The following is a 15,356-nucleotide window of genomic DNA, read 5'->3' as shown; positions in this document are numbered from 1 at the left end:
TATCTTGAATATAATTGTCTGTTAAAGATGGCCCACATTACTCACTGTATCTTTGATATGGTAAAAACATAAATCGACTTACTAGGCATAACTTTTAAAAAGGACTATATTTTGCTTAGGATGGACTTCTTCTCGATACTGAGCGTGTCTATACAGAAGTGACGCAGCAAATACTAAACGAATATGCTGGTGGAATCCGGTTCACCTGGGACATTAAAAGCAAACTAATGGGAAGAACTGGTGATGAAGTACAGCAATAAAATTACTATTTTGCTTTCTTGTTCAATTAATCTTTCATTAGGCAGCAGCCATGGTTGTAGAAACTTACAAATTACCCATGACAACAACTGAGTACTTGAAAATAACTGCTGTCATTCAGGAAGAACTCTTTCCTCATTCAAAAGTTTTACCAGGAGTTGAAAAGTTAATTCGTCATTTACATGCACACAACGTTCCTATCGCTGTTGCAACTTCTTCTACTCGATCAAAATTCGAACTCAAGACATCTTTGAACAAGGAGCTTTTTGAACTGTTTGATGTGATTATTTGTGGAGATGATGCTGAAATCAAGAATGGGAAGCCAGCTCCTGATTTATTCTTGGCTGCACAGAAGCGTTTGGGAAATCCTCCCGCAGAGAATTGCTTAGTTTTCGAAGATGCCGTCAATGGCGTTCAAGCTGGTTTGAATGCAAAGATGAATGTAAGAAAAAAGAGGGGGTTTGTCTAGGTTGACAAGCTGTAATTTGTAGGTTGTATGGATTCCAGATGAAAATATCAAAAAGCTGACAGGGCCTGAAGAACATGGTGCTATACTGGTATTAAACTCTATGGCAGAGTTTAAACCTGAGCACTTTTCCTTACCACCATTCAAAAATTAAAATTGAACAAATATTTGGAATGAACAGGTCGAAGTATTTAATGACGCTCTTTGGATAATCTAGAAAAAGTGTGTGGCAATCATATATATCGTTATAAGCTTGCATGGGCTTTATTTAAATAAAATCAAATATCCAATGATCAATACTAAAATTTTGTCGGCTATCTTTTTGTCTAAACAGTAGTTTTTGCCGAGAACAATTAAAGCAATGCAAGTATCTATTGCTCTGATTTAAAACTTCACACTTTTGAGGATATTTATTTCAAATCATTTTGCAGGGTTTACATTGAACGAGAATTCAAACTTTTTGTCTTTTTTAATATAGCCGATGCATCTGCTGGTGTCTAGGCCGACCATCTGAAGGGTCTCTCTGATAGTACTCCTGTCAGTCTCACAACTTGACCAAACAATACGTTGTCTATTGTCTACAAATGCATTGCCAGCTACAAGTTCCTTTTTCTATTCAAGCCCTAGGGACACACATCCTTAAGAAACTTTTAGAAACTCACTCAAACGGGATTCGAATAAGCCCTATTGGTCCTTCACCTGACCTATGCTCTGTCACTTGTTTTCTGATGTTTATACCATTCAACACCATGAATCTTTCTTTTCTTTCCAATAAACACTTATCTGAACTCTCCTTTTCTCAATTGCATCAGCAAAACAAAATACTGATTTCATCTATTCCTTTACAATGTCTTACATTTTTTCCTCTTGATCTCCAAGAGATTTTTAGGTTTCTATATTCCATTAAAATTGTACTGGTCTAGGCAATTAAGGTGTAACGATACCCTCTGCCCATTTAGGATTGAATATAAGCCGAGTTTTCTATTAAAAAATTACTCGCAAAAAGAAATGGCTTGATATTTTCCCTTTGGAAAACAAATCTAAACATCGTTTCTTTCCAAAAATCAGAATTGCGATAAGTGTGCTTTCCTTTCCAGTTGTATAAAGCCCTCTAGTAAAAATGATCTCTACTGCAGTAACTTACCACTTGTATGGCAAGCTCTGTGGCTTGGCCCTCTCTATTTCACTATATTTTCAGTGGCTTAGTGGATTCAGAAGGGCAAGAAGAGAAAAATCAAGTCTGGGGTTTTCACAGACGAGCTTCCCTTCTCTTTCCCTGCTCCAAAAAAAATAATGTCTACTTTTGAAAAGGTAGTTCACACGTGAAATACAAAAGAAAAAGAATAAAAACAGGCTTTCTAATTACATACGCATATGTTTATCAGGTTGTTGTCATTGACGGCAAAGGTCATCTTCTCGGTCGTCTTGCTTCCATTATTGCCAAGCAAGCCCTCAATGGCCAAAAGGTTGTTGTTGTTCGTTGTGAAGAGTTAAATGTTTCTGGTGAATTCTTCCGTAATAAATGTATGTAAATTTAGTCAAATTTGGAATGAACAGCCGAATTGAACAATAGTGTTTTAACATGTAGTGAAGTATCACGCTTATCTCAACAAGCGTTGTCTTGTCAACCCTACTCGTGGTCCCTTCCACTTCCGTGCTCCTTCTCGTATCTTGTATAAGGCCATCCGTGGCATGGTCCCTCACAAGACTGCTCGTGGTGCTGCCGCTTTGGATCGCATCAAGCTCTTTGAAGGTGTCCCTGCTCCTTATGACCGTGTCAAGCGTATGGTTGTTCCCGATGCTCTTCGTGTCCTCCGTCTCAAGCCCGGTCGCAAGTACACCACCATTGGCCGCATCTCTCATGAAGTCGGATGGAAGTACCAAGATATTGTTGCCAAGCTCGAAGAAAAGCGTAAGGCCAAATCCGCCGCTTACTATCAACGCAAGGTCGCTCTTGCTGCTATCCAAAAGAAGGCTGTCGAATCTAAGGCTGATTCCGTCAAGGAAATCAACTCTGCTATTGCTGTACTTGGTCATTAAATCAACTTGGCTCTTGTCATGTTAACTTATATCGCAGGGATTATTCAATAAAAAGTATACATACAATATTGTGTATTCTTTGTGTGTGTGTTTTTAGCTTTCAGTAGTAAAAAGAGAAACAGAGACAAGCGATGCATAGATGGTTGATATACAAAACAAACTGGTTCAGATTTTTTTACAGCTGGGTTTAAGAATACTGTTATTATCAAGCTTCTAAGAAGCTTCAACGTTTGCAATCTATATAAATTGAAACCATCACATCTTATTCATATCTAGATGAGTAACAGCGACAGTTTTTAATAGACTTGTAATGATTACGACCGATATAATTTCATTTGTATTTCAAAAGCGGCCAAGTTGATCTGCGCATTGTAGATACGGTCTCTACGTTTCTGCAAAGTATTTTATAGAAGCATGTATGATACGTATTTTTGTCTTTTTTTTTTTTTTTTTTTTTTTTTTTTTTTTTTTTTTTTTTTTTTTGGTCAAAGACAATGATAAAACCCGCATATTCATCTGATATCACAACTCCATCACCTTTTCCCAAAAATAACATCAACTGTAATAGAGTATTAGCCTGTAATTCATGATAGATACAACACATCTTCACAGTTTTTCATTTTTAATTTTGTATGATCTAGGTGTTTGACATTGCTGTTAATAATTGGAAAGACTTAAATTCATCTTATCTTTTGCTGACTCAGAGTCTAATCTTTTGTAAGTTTGAGCTCAGTTGTTGCTTTTATACATATATCTGTTGCCTGTATAGGATCATGTACTGATAAATTCGACCCTTGAAATCATTTCATTAAACGGTTTTCCAAGACGAGTAAAGAAACACAAGCATATCGCTTATTTAAGTTTTTTAATATCCTTTCTTATAGCCCATTATGAGATAATCCATTTATTTTTACTGTTGCAGCTTATTTTGCCGTTCATATGACTAGATACTGAATAAATTTTCATTGTTAAATGATAGCGCAAACTGTTTGGCAGGAAAAAGTTTAGAGTTCTCGTTTGTAAATTTTCTATGTGATTATGACATCCATATTTTCTTTATTCAAACATGTTTTAGATAATTCAAATTCCATGTTAGACGAACAAAGAGTAGCACACGAAGAAGAGCTAGATGATTGCTGGTAGGGCAAGAATAGATCATCTTCATGTCGACTTGGATTGTTGAGACTACAGGTCAAAATGAACTTTAGAGTAATCACTGGGAGTGTTTTAATCTACAAAAACTACCTTCTTTCTTTAATCAACGTCACTTCTTCAAACGCAATGCTTTCTTTAAAATTGTCTATTATCAACAAAGCTTCCAGCGTGCTTCTTAATACTTCCATTTGGTGCTTTGCAAAATTAAGACTAGCCTTTAGGTTTTTGATGTTATTATCTTTATGCAGTAAAATTGCACTATATTTTTTAAGCTTTATATTTTTATTTAATCTATGAAAGTTCATTAATGAATTGGCAATTTACCTCTGCTGTCAATTGGGTTGTTTGACTATTTGCTAATCTATTAAATAGTAATGGAAATTTGCTGAAAAAAAAATGTAAACAGTAGAAACTTACTTTAATGCTTCAAGCTCATTTCTCAACTTTTCATTTTCAAACTTTTGGTTTATGTTAGTAAAAAATAAAATGAGAAAAAGGATTCTCTAGTTTTTCATGAGCGTGTACCTTTTCTCGTTCATAACTTGATTTGAATTGATCGCGTTCATTAGTTGCCTTATCTGATAGGTCACAGAGAAAATCCAAATCTTTTATAATAGCTAAAGAGAAAAAGAGCTCCAAGTTAGTCAAGTTGCTTATAATTATTCAGATTATATAATGAACTTTCCTTCTTTCTGCTTTTGTAATGCATGAGATAAGGCTCTTTCTGCCTCAAGCGTTTGTTCTACTGAGGATATAGCAGCCAGTAGATTATTTTCTTCTTTAAAGGAAAATTTTACATTCTGGCTACTATTTGATTTTGTTGTCAAAGGCTCCGAAGAGGAGGTGATAGATAATTGCTTATAGGGTAAGGATATGCTATTTGAGCTTTTGGTCAGTTGACTTTGTCGACGACGCTTGCTAGATGAGAATGCTGAAGAATTAGAACTAGTTGAGGTGCTTTTTGGTCTTGGGAATCGCTCACTTAAAACCTGGTTGATTTGAGAAGATATTTTGTGGTCAAACGTCATTTGGCTGGTTTTCTGCGTCATCGAAGTCTTTCTTTGGCATGTTTCTTGGACAGGAGCAAGCGGTTTGCGTCCAGTTTTTGCTAAAGTATGAATTAGGCTAAGAAGCTCTTTTCCCCCTTCAATTACCTTGGGGGGCTGTTCTTTTGAATAAATCTGAAGACATTTCCGCAGGAGAGCTTGCGTGTGATGTACTATTATATATAATACAATACAAAAATGTCAATTCTAGTATCCTTGTATAACGCAAGTTGTATACCCTGCTTGCTTTAGTTGCTTTTTACTTTCAATGGTGTTTTGTAATAATTCGGAGCCAACTTTTAAAAAACGTTTACTCTTTTGGTCTATGATTGCGTAGTTAGAAAAATTCATTTACAAATATGCGCAATCTTTAAGATATAAACCTGAAATGATAGGTGCCTTACTTTGTTTGGAAAAACCAAATTTTTTATAGACTTTCAGCGATGAAGAATACATTATAATGCTCTTTGAAAAGTTTTTAATAAAAAAAATATTTTTTGCGATAGAAACCAATAGAAAAAAGAAGAAAAGGAGAGAAAAGAGTGCACTTTTGATTCTCTTTATATTTGGATCCTTTGTAAAGCTTATTTTGCAGGACAAGAAAATGTAGGTATTTTGTGTTACATGTATTTTCTTTTTGGATGAAACGCATGAAAGACCATGCTTCACTGCTTGTGTAGTTATTATGGCTATTTATAAATATAGCAAAAATTTTCTAGACTTGACATATTTGTTTCTACAAAATAATTTATTTTATTTGATTCATGTTTTCATTTATGCTCATTGTAGTTGTCATGTGGTTAATACCCCTTTATTCTTTTAGAAATGATAAAAGCTTATGTTGATATAAATAAAGAAATAGAGTAAAGCATTCTTTCAATATTAAAACTCTTAAAAAACTCAACCTTTATTTTAAACTTAACCATGATTTTACTTTGAACAATGCCAACGTTGGTTCACTGTTTTGTACTACCTTTAAGACTCTAAAAGTATAGGATATTGGTTTTAGTCGGAAAGCTGTACATACAATTTGATGACAAAGTTGTTCATTTAAGTCAATTGCTTATTTTATTCAAGAGATATAGAGAGAGAGAAAAAGAGCCCTGATGACTTAGTTCAAGGATATACATGCCAAATACGTTCATTTATTTGTTCAATGGTACATTTTGATTGATGGTTCATCCATTCTATTGACTCGTCTCTTGTTTCACTCTAGGATTCATAGAGTTGGCTATCCCTCATCTTATAAATAGAGTCACTTGCCAATAGAGTGTACCTTGAACCATCTTAATAATCTAATAAATTCAAAGTCTTGTTCAGTTTTGTCAAGTAATTAGCTCTTGTCAGTCCTATCTGTGACAAAAGACACTAAGCATATTTTTATTTCAATGTTTTCCTAAAGAAAAGACAATCATATTTTTCATCCTTACCCCATATTAATGGAACATCATATTTTCGGTTTTAATAAAAATTGAAGAATTGATACAAGCATGACCCATTTCCTGCTTTTTTCTTCAAATCTACACATTTTTGCTCAAGAAAACTGTACTACTTTTAAATGGTAAGTTAGCTTGCCATCACTTCCATATATAGTAGTAATAACTGCTTGGCGTGCTCTACTTTTGCGAAGATTTCCTGTGTATCTTAATATAGACCTTTTTGCTACATGAAGCTGAACCAGATTTGTAAAATATATTCAATTCAAATTTTCCAGCCAAGGAAGACCGAGAAATAAATTGTATTTCTTCAAATATAGGGCCAGTAATGTCTGCAAATTTCAGGAGCTCACCAAATGCATCTTGATCTCATTTAGATTGATAGAAATCAGATATGAATACGTAAAGTTCTTGATCATTCAAGAGCGAGTCTGGTGTATTGTGTCCAAACAAGCTTGTACTACTGCTGCCACTGCTGAATTTTCTGAGAGATCATACGTAACAGTTCTGTTGTAGAAGCATCTTGTTCTCAGTCGGAATTGTTATCCGTTTTCGGTTGAGTAACAATGTTTTATCATAATAAAATATATGTACTAAGAATTAGCTGAATCATAAGACGTGTTAAAATAGAGATAAAATGAAACATAGCTTGGTTCATAACGCATAATATGCTACTCGGTTCCTATAGTAATTTACAGTCAATTGCCTTGACCTTATTCCGCATATTGAGCTGTACAATCGTAATGATAACTTAAGGCTTCATACATGTTGTTCACTGAAAGATTAAGAATTAACAATTGAATTTATAAAAAAAGTCCTACTATCTTGCTTTTATACTACATTTTCCTTTTGGATATTTATTTGTAACTTTTTATATATAAAAATAAAAAAACAAAAATGAAAGGCAATGTTTCAAGAAAGAAAAAAGCTGATTAAATTTTTTTTTGTTTATTGTACAGCTGGTTAAGGCATTTTATACCAGACTGATATGCCACTTAACATTATATCAGAATTATCCTTCCAGCTTCCTAGTTCAATAAACTGTAGCTTAGTTAATGTGTGGCTATCAACGTGTTGTAATTGAGAAAGTAAAGGTCTTTTCAATAACAACAAAGTGTAATATTTTTATTTAAGAAGAAAATTTGTTTCTAAAAGCATACATCACTGATTATATAAATAAGGGCAAAGAGTGCTTCTATGCTTGTCCAGAATGTATTGAGTATTTATTTTGAACGTGTGGAAATAAGGATAATTAAAAGGAAACTGTCGTTCGCTATTGCTAGTTTATAATCATTTTCCATGTGCTCAGCGATTCGAACTGCGTCGTAATATTATGATTGATGCTATTTTTCAAGTGTTAGCAACATCAAGATGACGATAATTTTTAACAAGTTCAAAGAATTCTATATCTTTTTTGTTGTCATGATTTGCTTTATACAATGGTTTAGTAAATAGAATTTTCCTTTTACCCCGCAGAAAAAAAAAAAGCAAGCGCTTTATGAAAACGATAAATAATAAGATTTTTGAGGAAATAAAACCATTATAATGTAACATGAGATAGTAGCTATATCTTGTGTAATGGTCATTCGATACACGTTGGATTTTAATGATTTTATTTATAGAAAATAAAGTTAGCATTTGCTTGGCTTGCTTTGCTTTTCGTAGCCGATGATGCGCGCAACAAGAGTGTATAGAAAGTATAGTAAAAAGAAGTAAATACACAGCATCAAAATTTGAAAGCAAAAGTTCATATTTATTTATCAGATTTTATTAACACGAAATAGAAAAAAATCTGATAAAAATCTGACATAAAAATTTGGTATAAAGATTACGATGTAAAAATCACGATAAATCTGATAAGAATGGTAGTACATTTTATACAATAAAGATCCATCGCATTTCATTGGTTTATCTATTCCATCTGATAAATGAATTATTCCCCGCACAAAATTTTAATCAGATTTATTCTCCCAAACGTATTTATTTGAGAATCTGATAAAAATTCTTCTTTTCTTTCCACCATTTTTATTTTTTATTTTTTTTGAAATGATGAATTCCCGTAAAATTTTCACCTGCCTCAAAATAAAACACTTCAAAACAAGCAGTTCTATATTAAATAATAGAACAAGTATCTTTCCTGCTTCTCAAGCCTTTTTACGTCAGGCAACCACAAGTTCCATTTTAGACCCTCGACCTCCATTTTTCAATCAAGAGATTATGTTCAAGGAACAAGAAGTTGATTTAGTCAAATTTACGTCTGCAGAAGGAAAGCGTCTGTTTAGGGGAGCCATGATTCAAGGACAAGCCGAGAGTTTTTTTAAATTGATGGGAAATTTTTCTACGCAATCTGCTCCAACTCATGGTGGAGTTAGTTCTCGTAAGTCTACCCTCTTACCCAAAAAGGTAAATAAGCACTAATAACTTTTTGTTCTATTTTCTAGTTGCCATGGTGTTGAATGCACTTGAAATCGATCCAAAAAGAATATGGAAAGGAAACTGGCGTTGGTTTTCATGTAAGTTGAAGCATATGACTGAAAAAGATTTGCAATTAACTTGTATATAACAGCCGAACAAATGAAAACATGTTCATCAGCTGAGTCTATACAAGAGCATGGAATCCCATTTGATGAATTTACATGTCTGGCCCAAATTTATTGTCAAGTTGAACCTTACCGTGCCAAAGACTACCAAACTTTTCTTTCTCATCTTGAGATTATCACTTCTGATGCAAAAAGTCAGATGGTGGTTCATTATTCAAGAAGCGCGCTAGGTCAACCCGATATATTGGCTCACTTTAGTCCTATTGGTGGTTACAACAAAGAAGAAGACCAAGTCTTGATCATGGATGTTGCTCGTGGTAAATACCCTAGCGTTTGGGTAAAGACAAGGGACCTTTATGATGCTATGAGGATGCAAAGTATAGAAGAATCAGGTCGTGCTCGTGGTTACTTTATCTTGAGTAATCCAGAAGATGCCAAAAATTCTAATGCCTTTTTTAAATTGAAATGTAAAGATTGTACTCGTCAATGTCGCTCAAAATAAGTTATCCCTAAAGATTATATCCCCCCCCCCTTCTCATACTATGCTTTTCTGTTTCATTCATGTATATTTTGTATATTCTCATTCACTAAATAAATTATTTGTTTAATCTTTTCTCTATCCACTCTTGTTCATCTCAAGTCTTTTGTCAAACTTCTTTGTTGACAGTAGTATTAAAATTAATTTATAGTTTGAAAAGGGGTAGGAACAAGAAAGTTTATTTTAATAGAAAAATATCCGGTCCGGATTATGTTAATTCCGGAAGAATTATACCGGAGAGATTCAAAAAGGGCGATCCTCCCTTTCACTGGGCACTGCCCTTCATGGTCAAACAGAAAATCGGCTGGATCTTCCTCTCTCTTGCGTATTTCTAAAGTAATGTGTACTATAAGCTTAAAAAACGAAAGGGGGTAGAGAAAAGAGATAGATGGAGTGTGTAAAGGATAGATGATGGATATTGAAAATAACTGGGAACAAAATCGAGAGAAAGAAAGAGAGAAAGAGAGAGTGAAAAAATACAATTGTATGCGGAATGTTGACATTAACCAAACATTATTCATTTTATAGACTTGAGCAATAATGGTCAGATACGCTGCTACCCCAGCTAACGCCGCCAAGGGTAAATAACAGCAAAAGAAGAATGCACAAGTTACTAATTTTTTTTTCATATATAGCTGCCAAGTCCAGAGGTTCTTACCTCCGTGTTCACGTATGTAGCCACCAAAACAGATAGATATGAAAAAAAAAAGATTTTAACTTATTGTAGTTCAAAAACACCCACGAAGTTGCTGCTGCTATCCAAGGCATGAAGTTGAGCAAGGCCTATGCTTACCTCAACAACGTCAAGGAACACAAGCAATGTATTCCTTTCCGTAAATTCAACGGTGGTGTTGGTCGTACTGCTCAAGCCAAGGAATTCGGTACCACTCAAGGTCGCTGGCCCGTCAAGTCTGTCAAATTCATTCTTGATCTCTTGAAGAATGCTGAAAGCAATGCTGAGGTAAAACGAGAAGAAGTTTTGAGAAAATAGAAACTGATAATGTGTGTAGGCCAAGGGTTTGAACGTCGAAGAGCTCGCCATCTCAAGTGTTATCGTCAACCAAGCCCCTAAGCACCGTCGTCGTACATATCGTGCTCACGGTAGAATCAACCCTTTCATGTCTTCTCCTTCTCACATTGAAGTCATCCTTACCGAAAAGGAAGAAGTTGTTCCCCGTGCTACTGATAAGAAGGTTGTCAAGCTTAATGCTCGTCAATTGGCCCGTAATGCGCGTCTCTTGGCTGGTAAGACCCGTGCTTAAAATTGTTCAATTTTTTTAAAAAAAAAAATAAAAAACCTGGCTTTTTTTATTCTCTCTTTTATAAATAATAAATGTCAAATAACAAGCCTCGTGTCTCAATTGAGGTACCATATACAAAAAAGGAAAACACAGCAATAAAACAGTATGTTCAAAAAATTTAAATATTAGTATTGTCCAAAGTGTCGATGGATGATGCGTGCAGGTAAAGAGAGATTCACAAAGTAACAAACAATGACTTACAGATAACAATAGCTTGGATGGGTCAAGAATTACTGACCACTTTTGAAAATGAAATTGGTGAGCTCGCGTTGATACCAAGTGATGTTGGTGTCTTTAAAGTAACCGCTGATGCTGGTAGGTTGAAAGAATTCAGTAATCTCTTTTACTCATCTTTTTTCAAGTTGTGGTTTGGGATCGTAAAGAAAAAAAAAGTTTCCCAGAATTAAAAGAGTTGGTAAAGTGTACAATAATAACGATTATATAGCAAGAAGAAGAAAAAAGAAACTTATACTCATCATATAGAAACAACTCGTAAGAGATGTAATTGCACCCAAAAAAGCTTTGGGTCACTCTGATAAAAAAGAGAAAGAGCAGCAACAAGAACAAGACTGTAAAACTTGCCCAAAAGATTAAATGTTGCAATACTTTTGGCTTTTTCAAATAGTTATATCGTATTCCATGGTCTGGTTCATAATAAAATTAGAAGTTTGTTATTTTTCTACAGAAAAATCCTATGATACCTACATGTAAAAAAGAAAACATACACTTTTTGTTAAATAATGCTTTAATGATATAGAATCCGACTTTTTTTCTTTATGTACAGAAAAAGAATTAATAAAATAATATTTAAACGCCTTGTCTAAGAACAATTTTTCCTTGGCCTCTAACTAATAGCACTTCTCGACGTTGAAGAATAGTCAATGCTCTCATGATGGCAGCTTCTGAATAACCTCTTTGTAAAAGATCGCTTTTAATGGCTGCAACTCGGGTTTGTGAGCCAACAGGTAATCGCTTTAAAACCTCTGCCTCAATCAAGGAAACTTCTTGCATCACATCTTCGCGTGTCATACCATCTGCACCACCGCTTTGTACAGCATCCATTGTAGAGTACTTAAAAAGACGAAGCGCTTCATCAACATGTTTTTCAGTAGCATAAGGGGACAACGTCATCTTGGCCAAGGATTCAGATATACGAATGATGGCTTCTAACTGTCTGATAGTAATAGGGATAGTTGATCTAAGTTGTGTATCTCTCTCGGTTTCTTTAAGTTCCTTTCGAATGGAAACAAAATGACTACTCAACTTTTCGGCGGCTTGTTGTGTTAATCGAGGAGCACATTTACTACAAATAAATTAGTTTATGTACTTTTTAATTTATTGATGCTGATACTTACGCTTTACAGTAGTTGACATATGCCTTCATTTTCTCTAAATCAATTTCTCCCATCACAGCATCTTGAGTTTGTTTATTCATGTGAACATTCAATACGTGTCTAGCAATGGACTAATAGGCTACTTTTTTAGTTTCCTCGGATTTTTGTATTTCCTTTTTTATATTTTTACCATATCGCGATTTTCACTGTGTTCATCCTTAACAACAAAGATCATATCAAAACGAGACAAGATAGTTGTCTGAAAATCAATATTTTCACCTGCACTTTTCATATCATCATATCGACCAAATACAGGATTAGCAGCAGCCAAGACAGATGTACGAGAGTTCAAGATAGTAGTAATACCAGCCTTGGCAATAGAGATTGTTTGTTGTTCCATGGCTTCGTGTATAGCCACACGATCTTCATCACGCATTTTGTCGAATTCATCAATACATACGACGCCACCATCTGCTAAAACCATCGCGCCTCCTTCTAAATAAAAATCACGCTATAAACAAAGAAATTGCATCAGAATTTGGTTGTACATATAGTCTTAACCACTTACTGTGCTAGGATCACGAATGACAGAGGCAGTTAAACCAGCAGCACTGCTACCTTTACCAGATGTATAGACGGCAATGGGAGCTACTTTTTCTGTAAACTTCAATAATTGAGATTTAGCAGTACCAGGATCACCAAGTAGCAAAACACTGATATCACCTCTTAATCTCATACCATCAGGAAGAATTTTCTTTGACCCACCAAATAATAAGCAAATAATAGATTTTTTAATATCTAATACGCAAAGATGTATGTTAGAGCATTTTCTAAGTTCTCAATACTTTTTATGTACCTTCATTGCCGAAAATAGATGGAGCAAGACTACTAGCTAATGTTTCATACAAATCAGGTTGACGAGACATTCTGATATATTCTTCTTCTTCAGCATCTGTAAAATGAGGCTTTCCACGACCGTTATTGTGCTGATCGACTTCAAGACCAACGACTCGAATGTATGGTGTTCTAACTGCAGCTGTACCTGGTGTTTTCTAATATGATAATAAGTACACAAAAATATCTTTTTTAATCAAAACCTACAGCTGCTTTGCTTTGATAGATGGAGTAAATACCCATGATAACAGCACGCATACCAGGTACTACTCGATTGGTAAGCCATCGATCGGCATTTAAGATAGTATGACGAGGCAAATCACCCACAGGCACCATATCATGAGCCTCTTGCAACTTGATCACTTGTGAATCCACAAACTTACACTTGTCGTGTACAATTACAAAAGGATCCATTGGACAGTTGTTTTTACCACCATCAGCGCTTGTACTATCACAGTTTCTGGGCAAGGAGATCGCAGAAAATCCACCCTTGATTGGAATCACTTTGGTTGTCATACAAGATCGACACATTGCTGTTACTTGAGTGGCTCTTGAACTGAGGGTAGAAGCGCCAATGACGATACCAGGAATACGAACAAGTTTACCCATGTATTCAGACTATCGAAAGAATGCACTTTAGATTACGGTTATTGATATTGTAATTGCTTTTTCTTTTTACGTTTAAATCACGAATGTGAACAACATTCTCGTTTGATTTTAACATGACTTGACAATCAGGAACGTCAATGTTATTGATATTATTGGGGTTAGCATACAAAATACGCTTAGCAGATTCCTTGACTGCATTCTCAAACTAAAACATAAAGGGTCAATAAACAACTTCTTATAAAATATATCTTTTACAAGTGGTAAAAATTCTGCTGGAGAGTTTTTCAAATTGTTTGCAAGATCTGGGTTGTAACCAATCAAGTCCAACATGTCGACTTCTATAAAGTATTGTTGAGTCAAAATGTTTTCTTGAAGTTGATCTCTATTTTATGATGTAAGTTATCATTTGCAAAAAAAGGGGAAGCCGTCATTTTTGTACCTATAGATAAAGTTGTTGTTTAAGCGATAATTTTGAATGAATCCATAAAATAAGCTTGTAATTTCAGAGTGTGAATTAACTTGTGTCTGTCCTGGAACGGAAGCGGTAGAATAGACTTGCCCTTGATCCCAGCCTAAAGCTGCCATAATGAATGTTTGGAAAAAGAAACACCAAAAAACGCGATAATTTTTTATGAACTAGTCACACAATCTTTTTTTCGTGTTTACAGCCTGTCGGGATAAATTAATGAAAAAAATATTTTTTGGGGACTTAAGTGTTAGATTCGGTGTTCACAATGCTTATGTATTGGTTAGCGCCTCTTTTAAATAGATAACGAATTTATAAACGGTGAGTTAGCATTGTGAGCACTGTATAAACAGGTGGAATTTATCTATTGAGGATATGGTAACTTTGCGACTTGAAATATTACGCTATTCAAAGAGTATTTGAGTACTATAATTTCTTGTGAATAAGTTGTTTGCATTTTCTATTGTAAGGATTTTAATGATAAAAATATGACAAGACTCTTTATGAAAATAAGAGATATTGGGGTGTAGACATATGCTATTTGGCTAATTTCGCTGATCCGGCTCTAGCATCTAATACTAGAATAAAAGCCTTACGATATACATTCTATCGTTGTATATTGTGCTCTTGAATCGTCACATACACAAGCACCTTTGCAAACAGACATAAAATAAATAAAGCCAGTTAAACAATTTTGGATAATAGCTATATATTGTAAGATCGTTTTATCCGACTTATTCATTCTTTTCCACGTGTAGACTCAGTGGTTTAGGGTATGAGGTTTATAATTGAGGTATAAATATCTTTCAATTTTCATAGTAATGCCATTTATAACTACAAAAACGTAAATGTACGTATGTATATTTCGTATTACTATTTTTTATACTAGATATTTTGATAACAAGAGCCTTAGAATCTTCACAGCTTTATGTAAAAAAAAAAATAGGCAAAGATGCGGATTATATCAAAACGAAACTGGCAATTGTATATTATGAGACATTTTTTTTTTCTTTTTTTGATAGTATTTGACTACCAGCTTTACGAAAGTAAATTTTACATTTGTTTGTTACTTGTAAATAAAGATTTTCTAGTAATAACAAGATGCTATTCAAATTGCGGCATTTGTCTGAAATATTGAAAAAAAAAAAGTATAAACTAAAGGCGTCTAAGAAAGTTGAAACGAAAAGATGGTGAGAAAACTAGGTTATAAAAAACAATTACCAATAAAAATGATATTAATTATGTTTATTTTAATAATACATGAATGTATATA

General features: G+C 34.2%; 8 protein-coding genes across 8 annotated transcripts; 6 read left to right on the top strand and 2 right to left on the bottom strand.

Annotated features, from left to right (window-relative positions):
- Positions 1-27: 27 nt before the first annotated feature.
- On the top strand, positions 28-878 carry RO3G_01579 (uncharacterized protein; the record flags this gene model as incomplete). The annotated part of the gene is made up of 4 exons (XM_067656170.1): positions 28-60; positions 120-248; positions 302-700; positions 750-878. 4 exons carry the CDS (start codon positions 28-30, stop codon positions 876-878), a joined length of 690 nt encoding a protein of 229 aa, XP_067512271.1.
- Positions 879-2,416: 1,538 nt separating this feature from the next.
- RO3G_01578 (uncharacterized protein) lies at positions 2,417-2,764 on the top strand (the record flags this gene model as incomplete). The annotated part of the gene is made up of 1 exon (XM_067656169.1): positions 2,417-2,764. One exon carries the CDS (start codon positions 2,417-2,419, stop codon positions 2,762-2,764), a length of 348 nt encoding a protein of 115 aa, XP_067512270.1.
- Positions 2,765-4,005: 1,241 nt separating this feature from the next.
- Positions 4,006-5,421, bottom strand: RO3G_01577 (uncharacterized protein; the record flags this gene model as incomplete). Its single annotated transcript, XM_067656168.1, has 8 exons — positions 4,006-4,191; positions 4,244-4,280; positions 4,337-4,377; positions 4,445-4,571; positions 4,601-5,027; positions 5,074-5,138; positions 5,204-5,288; positions 5,370-5,421. The coding sequence occupies 8 exons, from the start codon at positions 5,419-5,421 to the stop codon at positions 4,006-4,008; spliced, it is 1,020 nt and encodes a 339-aa protein (XP_067512269.1).
- Positions 5,422-6,455: 1,034 nt separating this feature from the next.
- RO3G_01576 (uncharacterized protein) lies at positions 6,456-6,917 on the top strand (the record flags this gene model as incomplete). The annotated part of the gene is made up of 2 exons (XM_067656167.1): positions 6,456-6,526; positions 6,722-6,917. 2 exons carry the CDS (start codon positions 6,456-6,458, stop codon positions 6,915-6,917), a joined length of 267 nt encoding a protein of 88 aa, XP_067512268.1.
- Positions 6,918-8,618: 1,701 nt separating this feature from the next.
- RO3G_01575 (uncharacterized protein) lies at positions 8,619-9,443 on the top strand (the record flags this gene model as incomplete). The annotated part of the gene is made up of 3 exons (XM_067656166.1): positions 8,619-8,778; positions 8,843-8,914; positions 8,968-9,443. The coding sequence occupies 3 exons, from the start codon at positions 8,619-8,621 to the stop codon at positions 9,441-9,443; spliced, it is 708 nt and encodes a 235-aa protein (XP_067512267.1).
- Positions 9,444-10,019: 576 nt separating this feature from the next.
- On the top strand, positions 10,020-10,741 carry RO3G_01574 (50S ribosomal protein L22; the record flags this gene model as incomplete). Its single annotated transcript, XM_067656165.1, has 4 exons — positions 10,020-10,059; positions 10,115-10,149; positions 10,207-10,440; positions 10,490-10,741. The coding sequence occupies 4 exons, from the start codon at positions 10,020-10,022 to the stop codon at positions 10,739-10,741; spliced, it is 561 nt and encodes a 186-aa protein (XP_067512266.1).
- Positions 10,742-10,812: 71 nt separating this feature from the next.
- Positions 10,813-11,374, top strand: RO3G_01573 (uncharacterized protein; the record flags this gene model as incomplete). Its single annotated transcript, XM_067656164.1, has 5 exons — positions 10,813-10,845; positions 10,910-10,943; positions 10,994-11,095; positions 11,143-11,195; positions 11,264-11,374. The coding sequence occupies 5 exons, from the start codon at positions 10,813-10,815 to the stop codon at positions 11,372-11,374; spliced, it is 333 nt and encodes a 110-aa protein (XP_067512265.1).
- A 213-nt stretch (positions 11,375-11,587) lies between these two features.
- RO3G_01572 (uncharacterized protein) lies at positions 11,588-14,202 on the bottom strand (the record flags this gene model as incomplete). Its single annotated transcript, XM_067656163.1, has 10 exons — positions 11,588-12,083; positions 12,136-12,245; positions 12,305-12,625; positions 12,683-12,912; positions 12,971-13,166; positions 13,216-13,370; positions 13,440-13,626; positions 13,688-13,822; positions 13,873-13,999; positions 14,057-14,202. 10 exons carry the CDS (start codon positions 14,200-14,202, stop codon positions 11,588-11,590), a joined length of 2,103 nt encoding a protein of 700 aa, XP_067512264.1.
- Between the last annotated feature and the right edge of the window lie 1,154 nt (positions 14,203-15,356).

This window comes from Rhizopus delemar, genomic scaffold (genome assembly GCF_000149305.1).
Source record: "Rhizopus delemar RA 99-880 supercont3.1 genomic scaffold, whole genome shotgun sequence".
NCBI classification, from domain to species: Eukaryota; Fungi; Mucoromycota; class Mucoromycetes; order Mucorales; family Rhizopodaceae; genus Rhizopus; species Rhizopus delemar.
The sequence above is the reverse complement of the archived record's forward strand: the minus strand, read 5'-3'. Positions and strand labels throughout refer to the sequence as shown.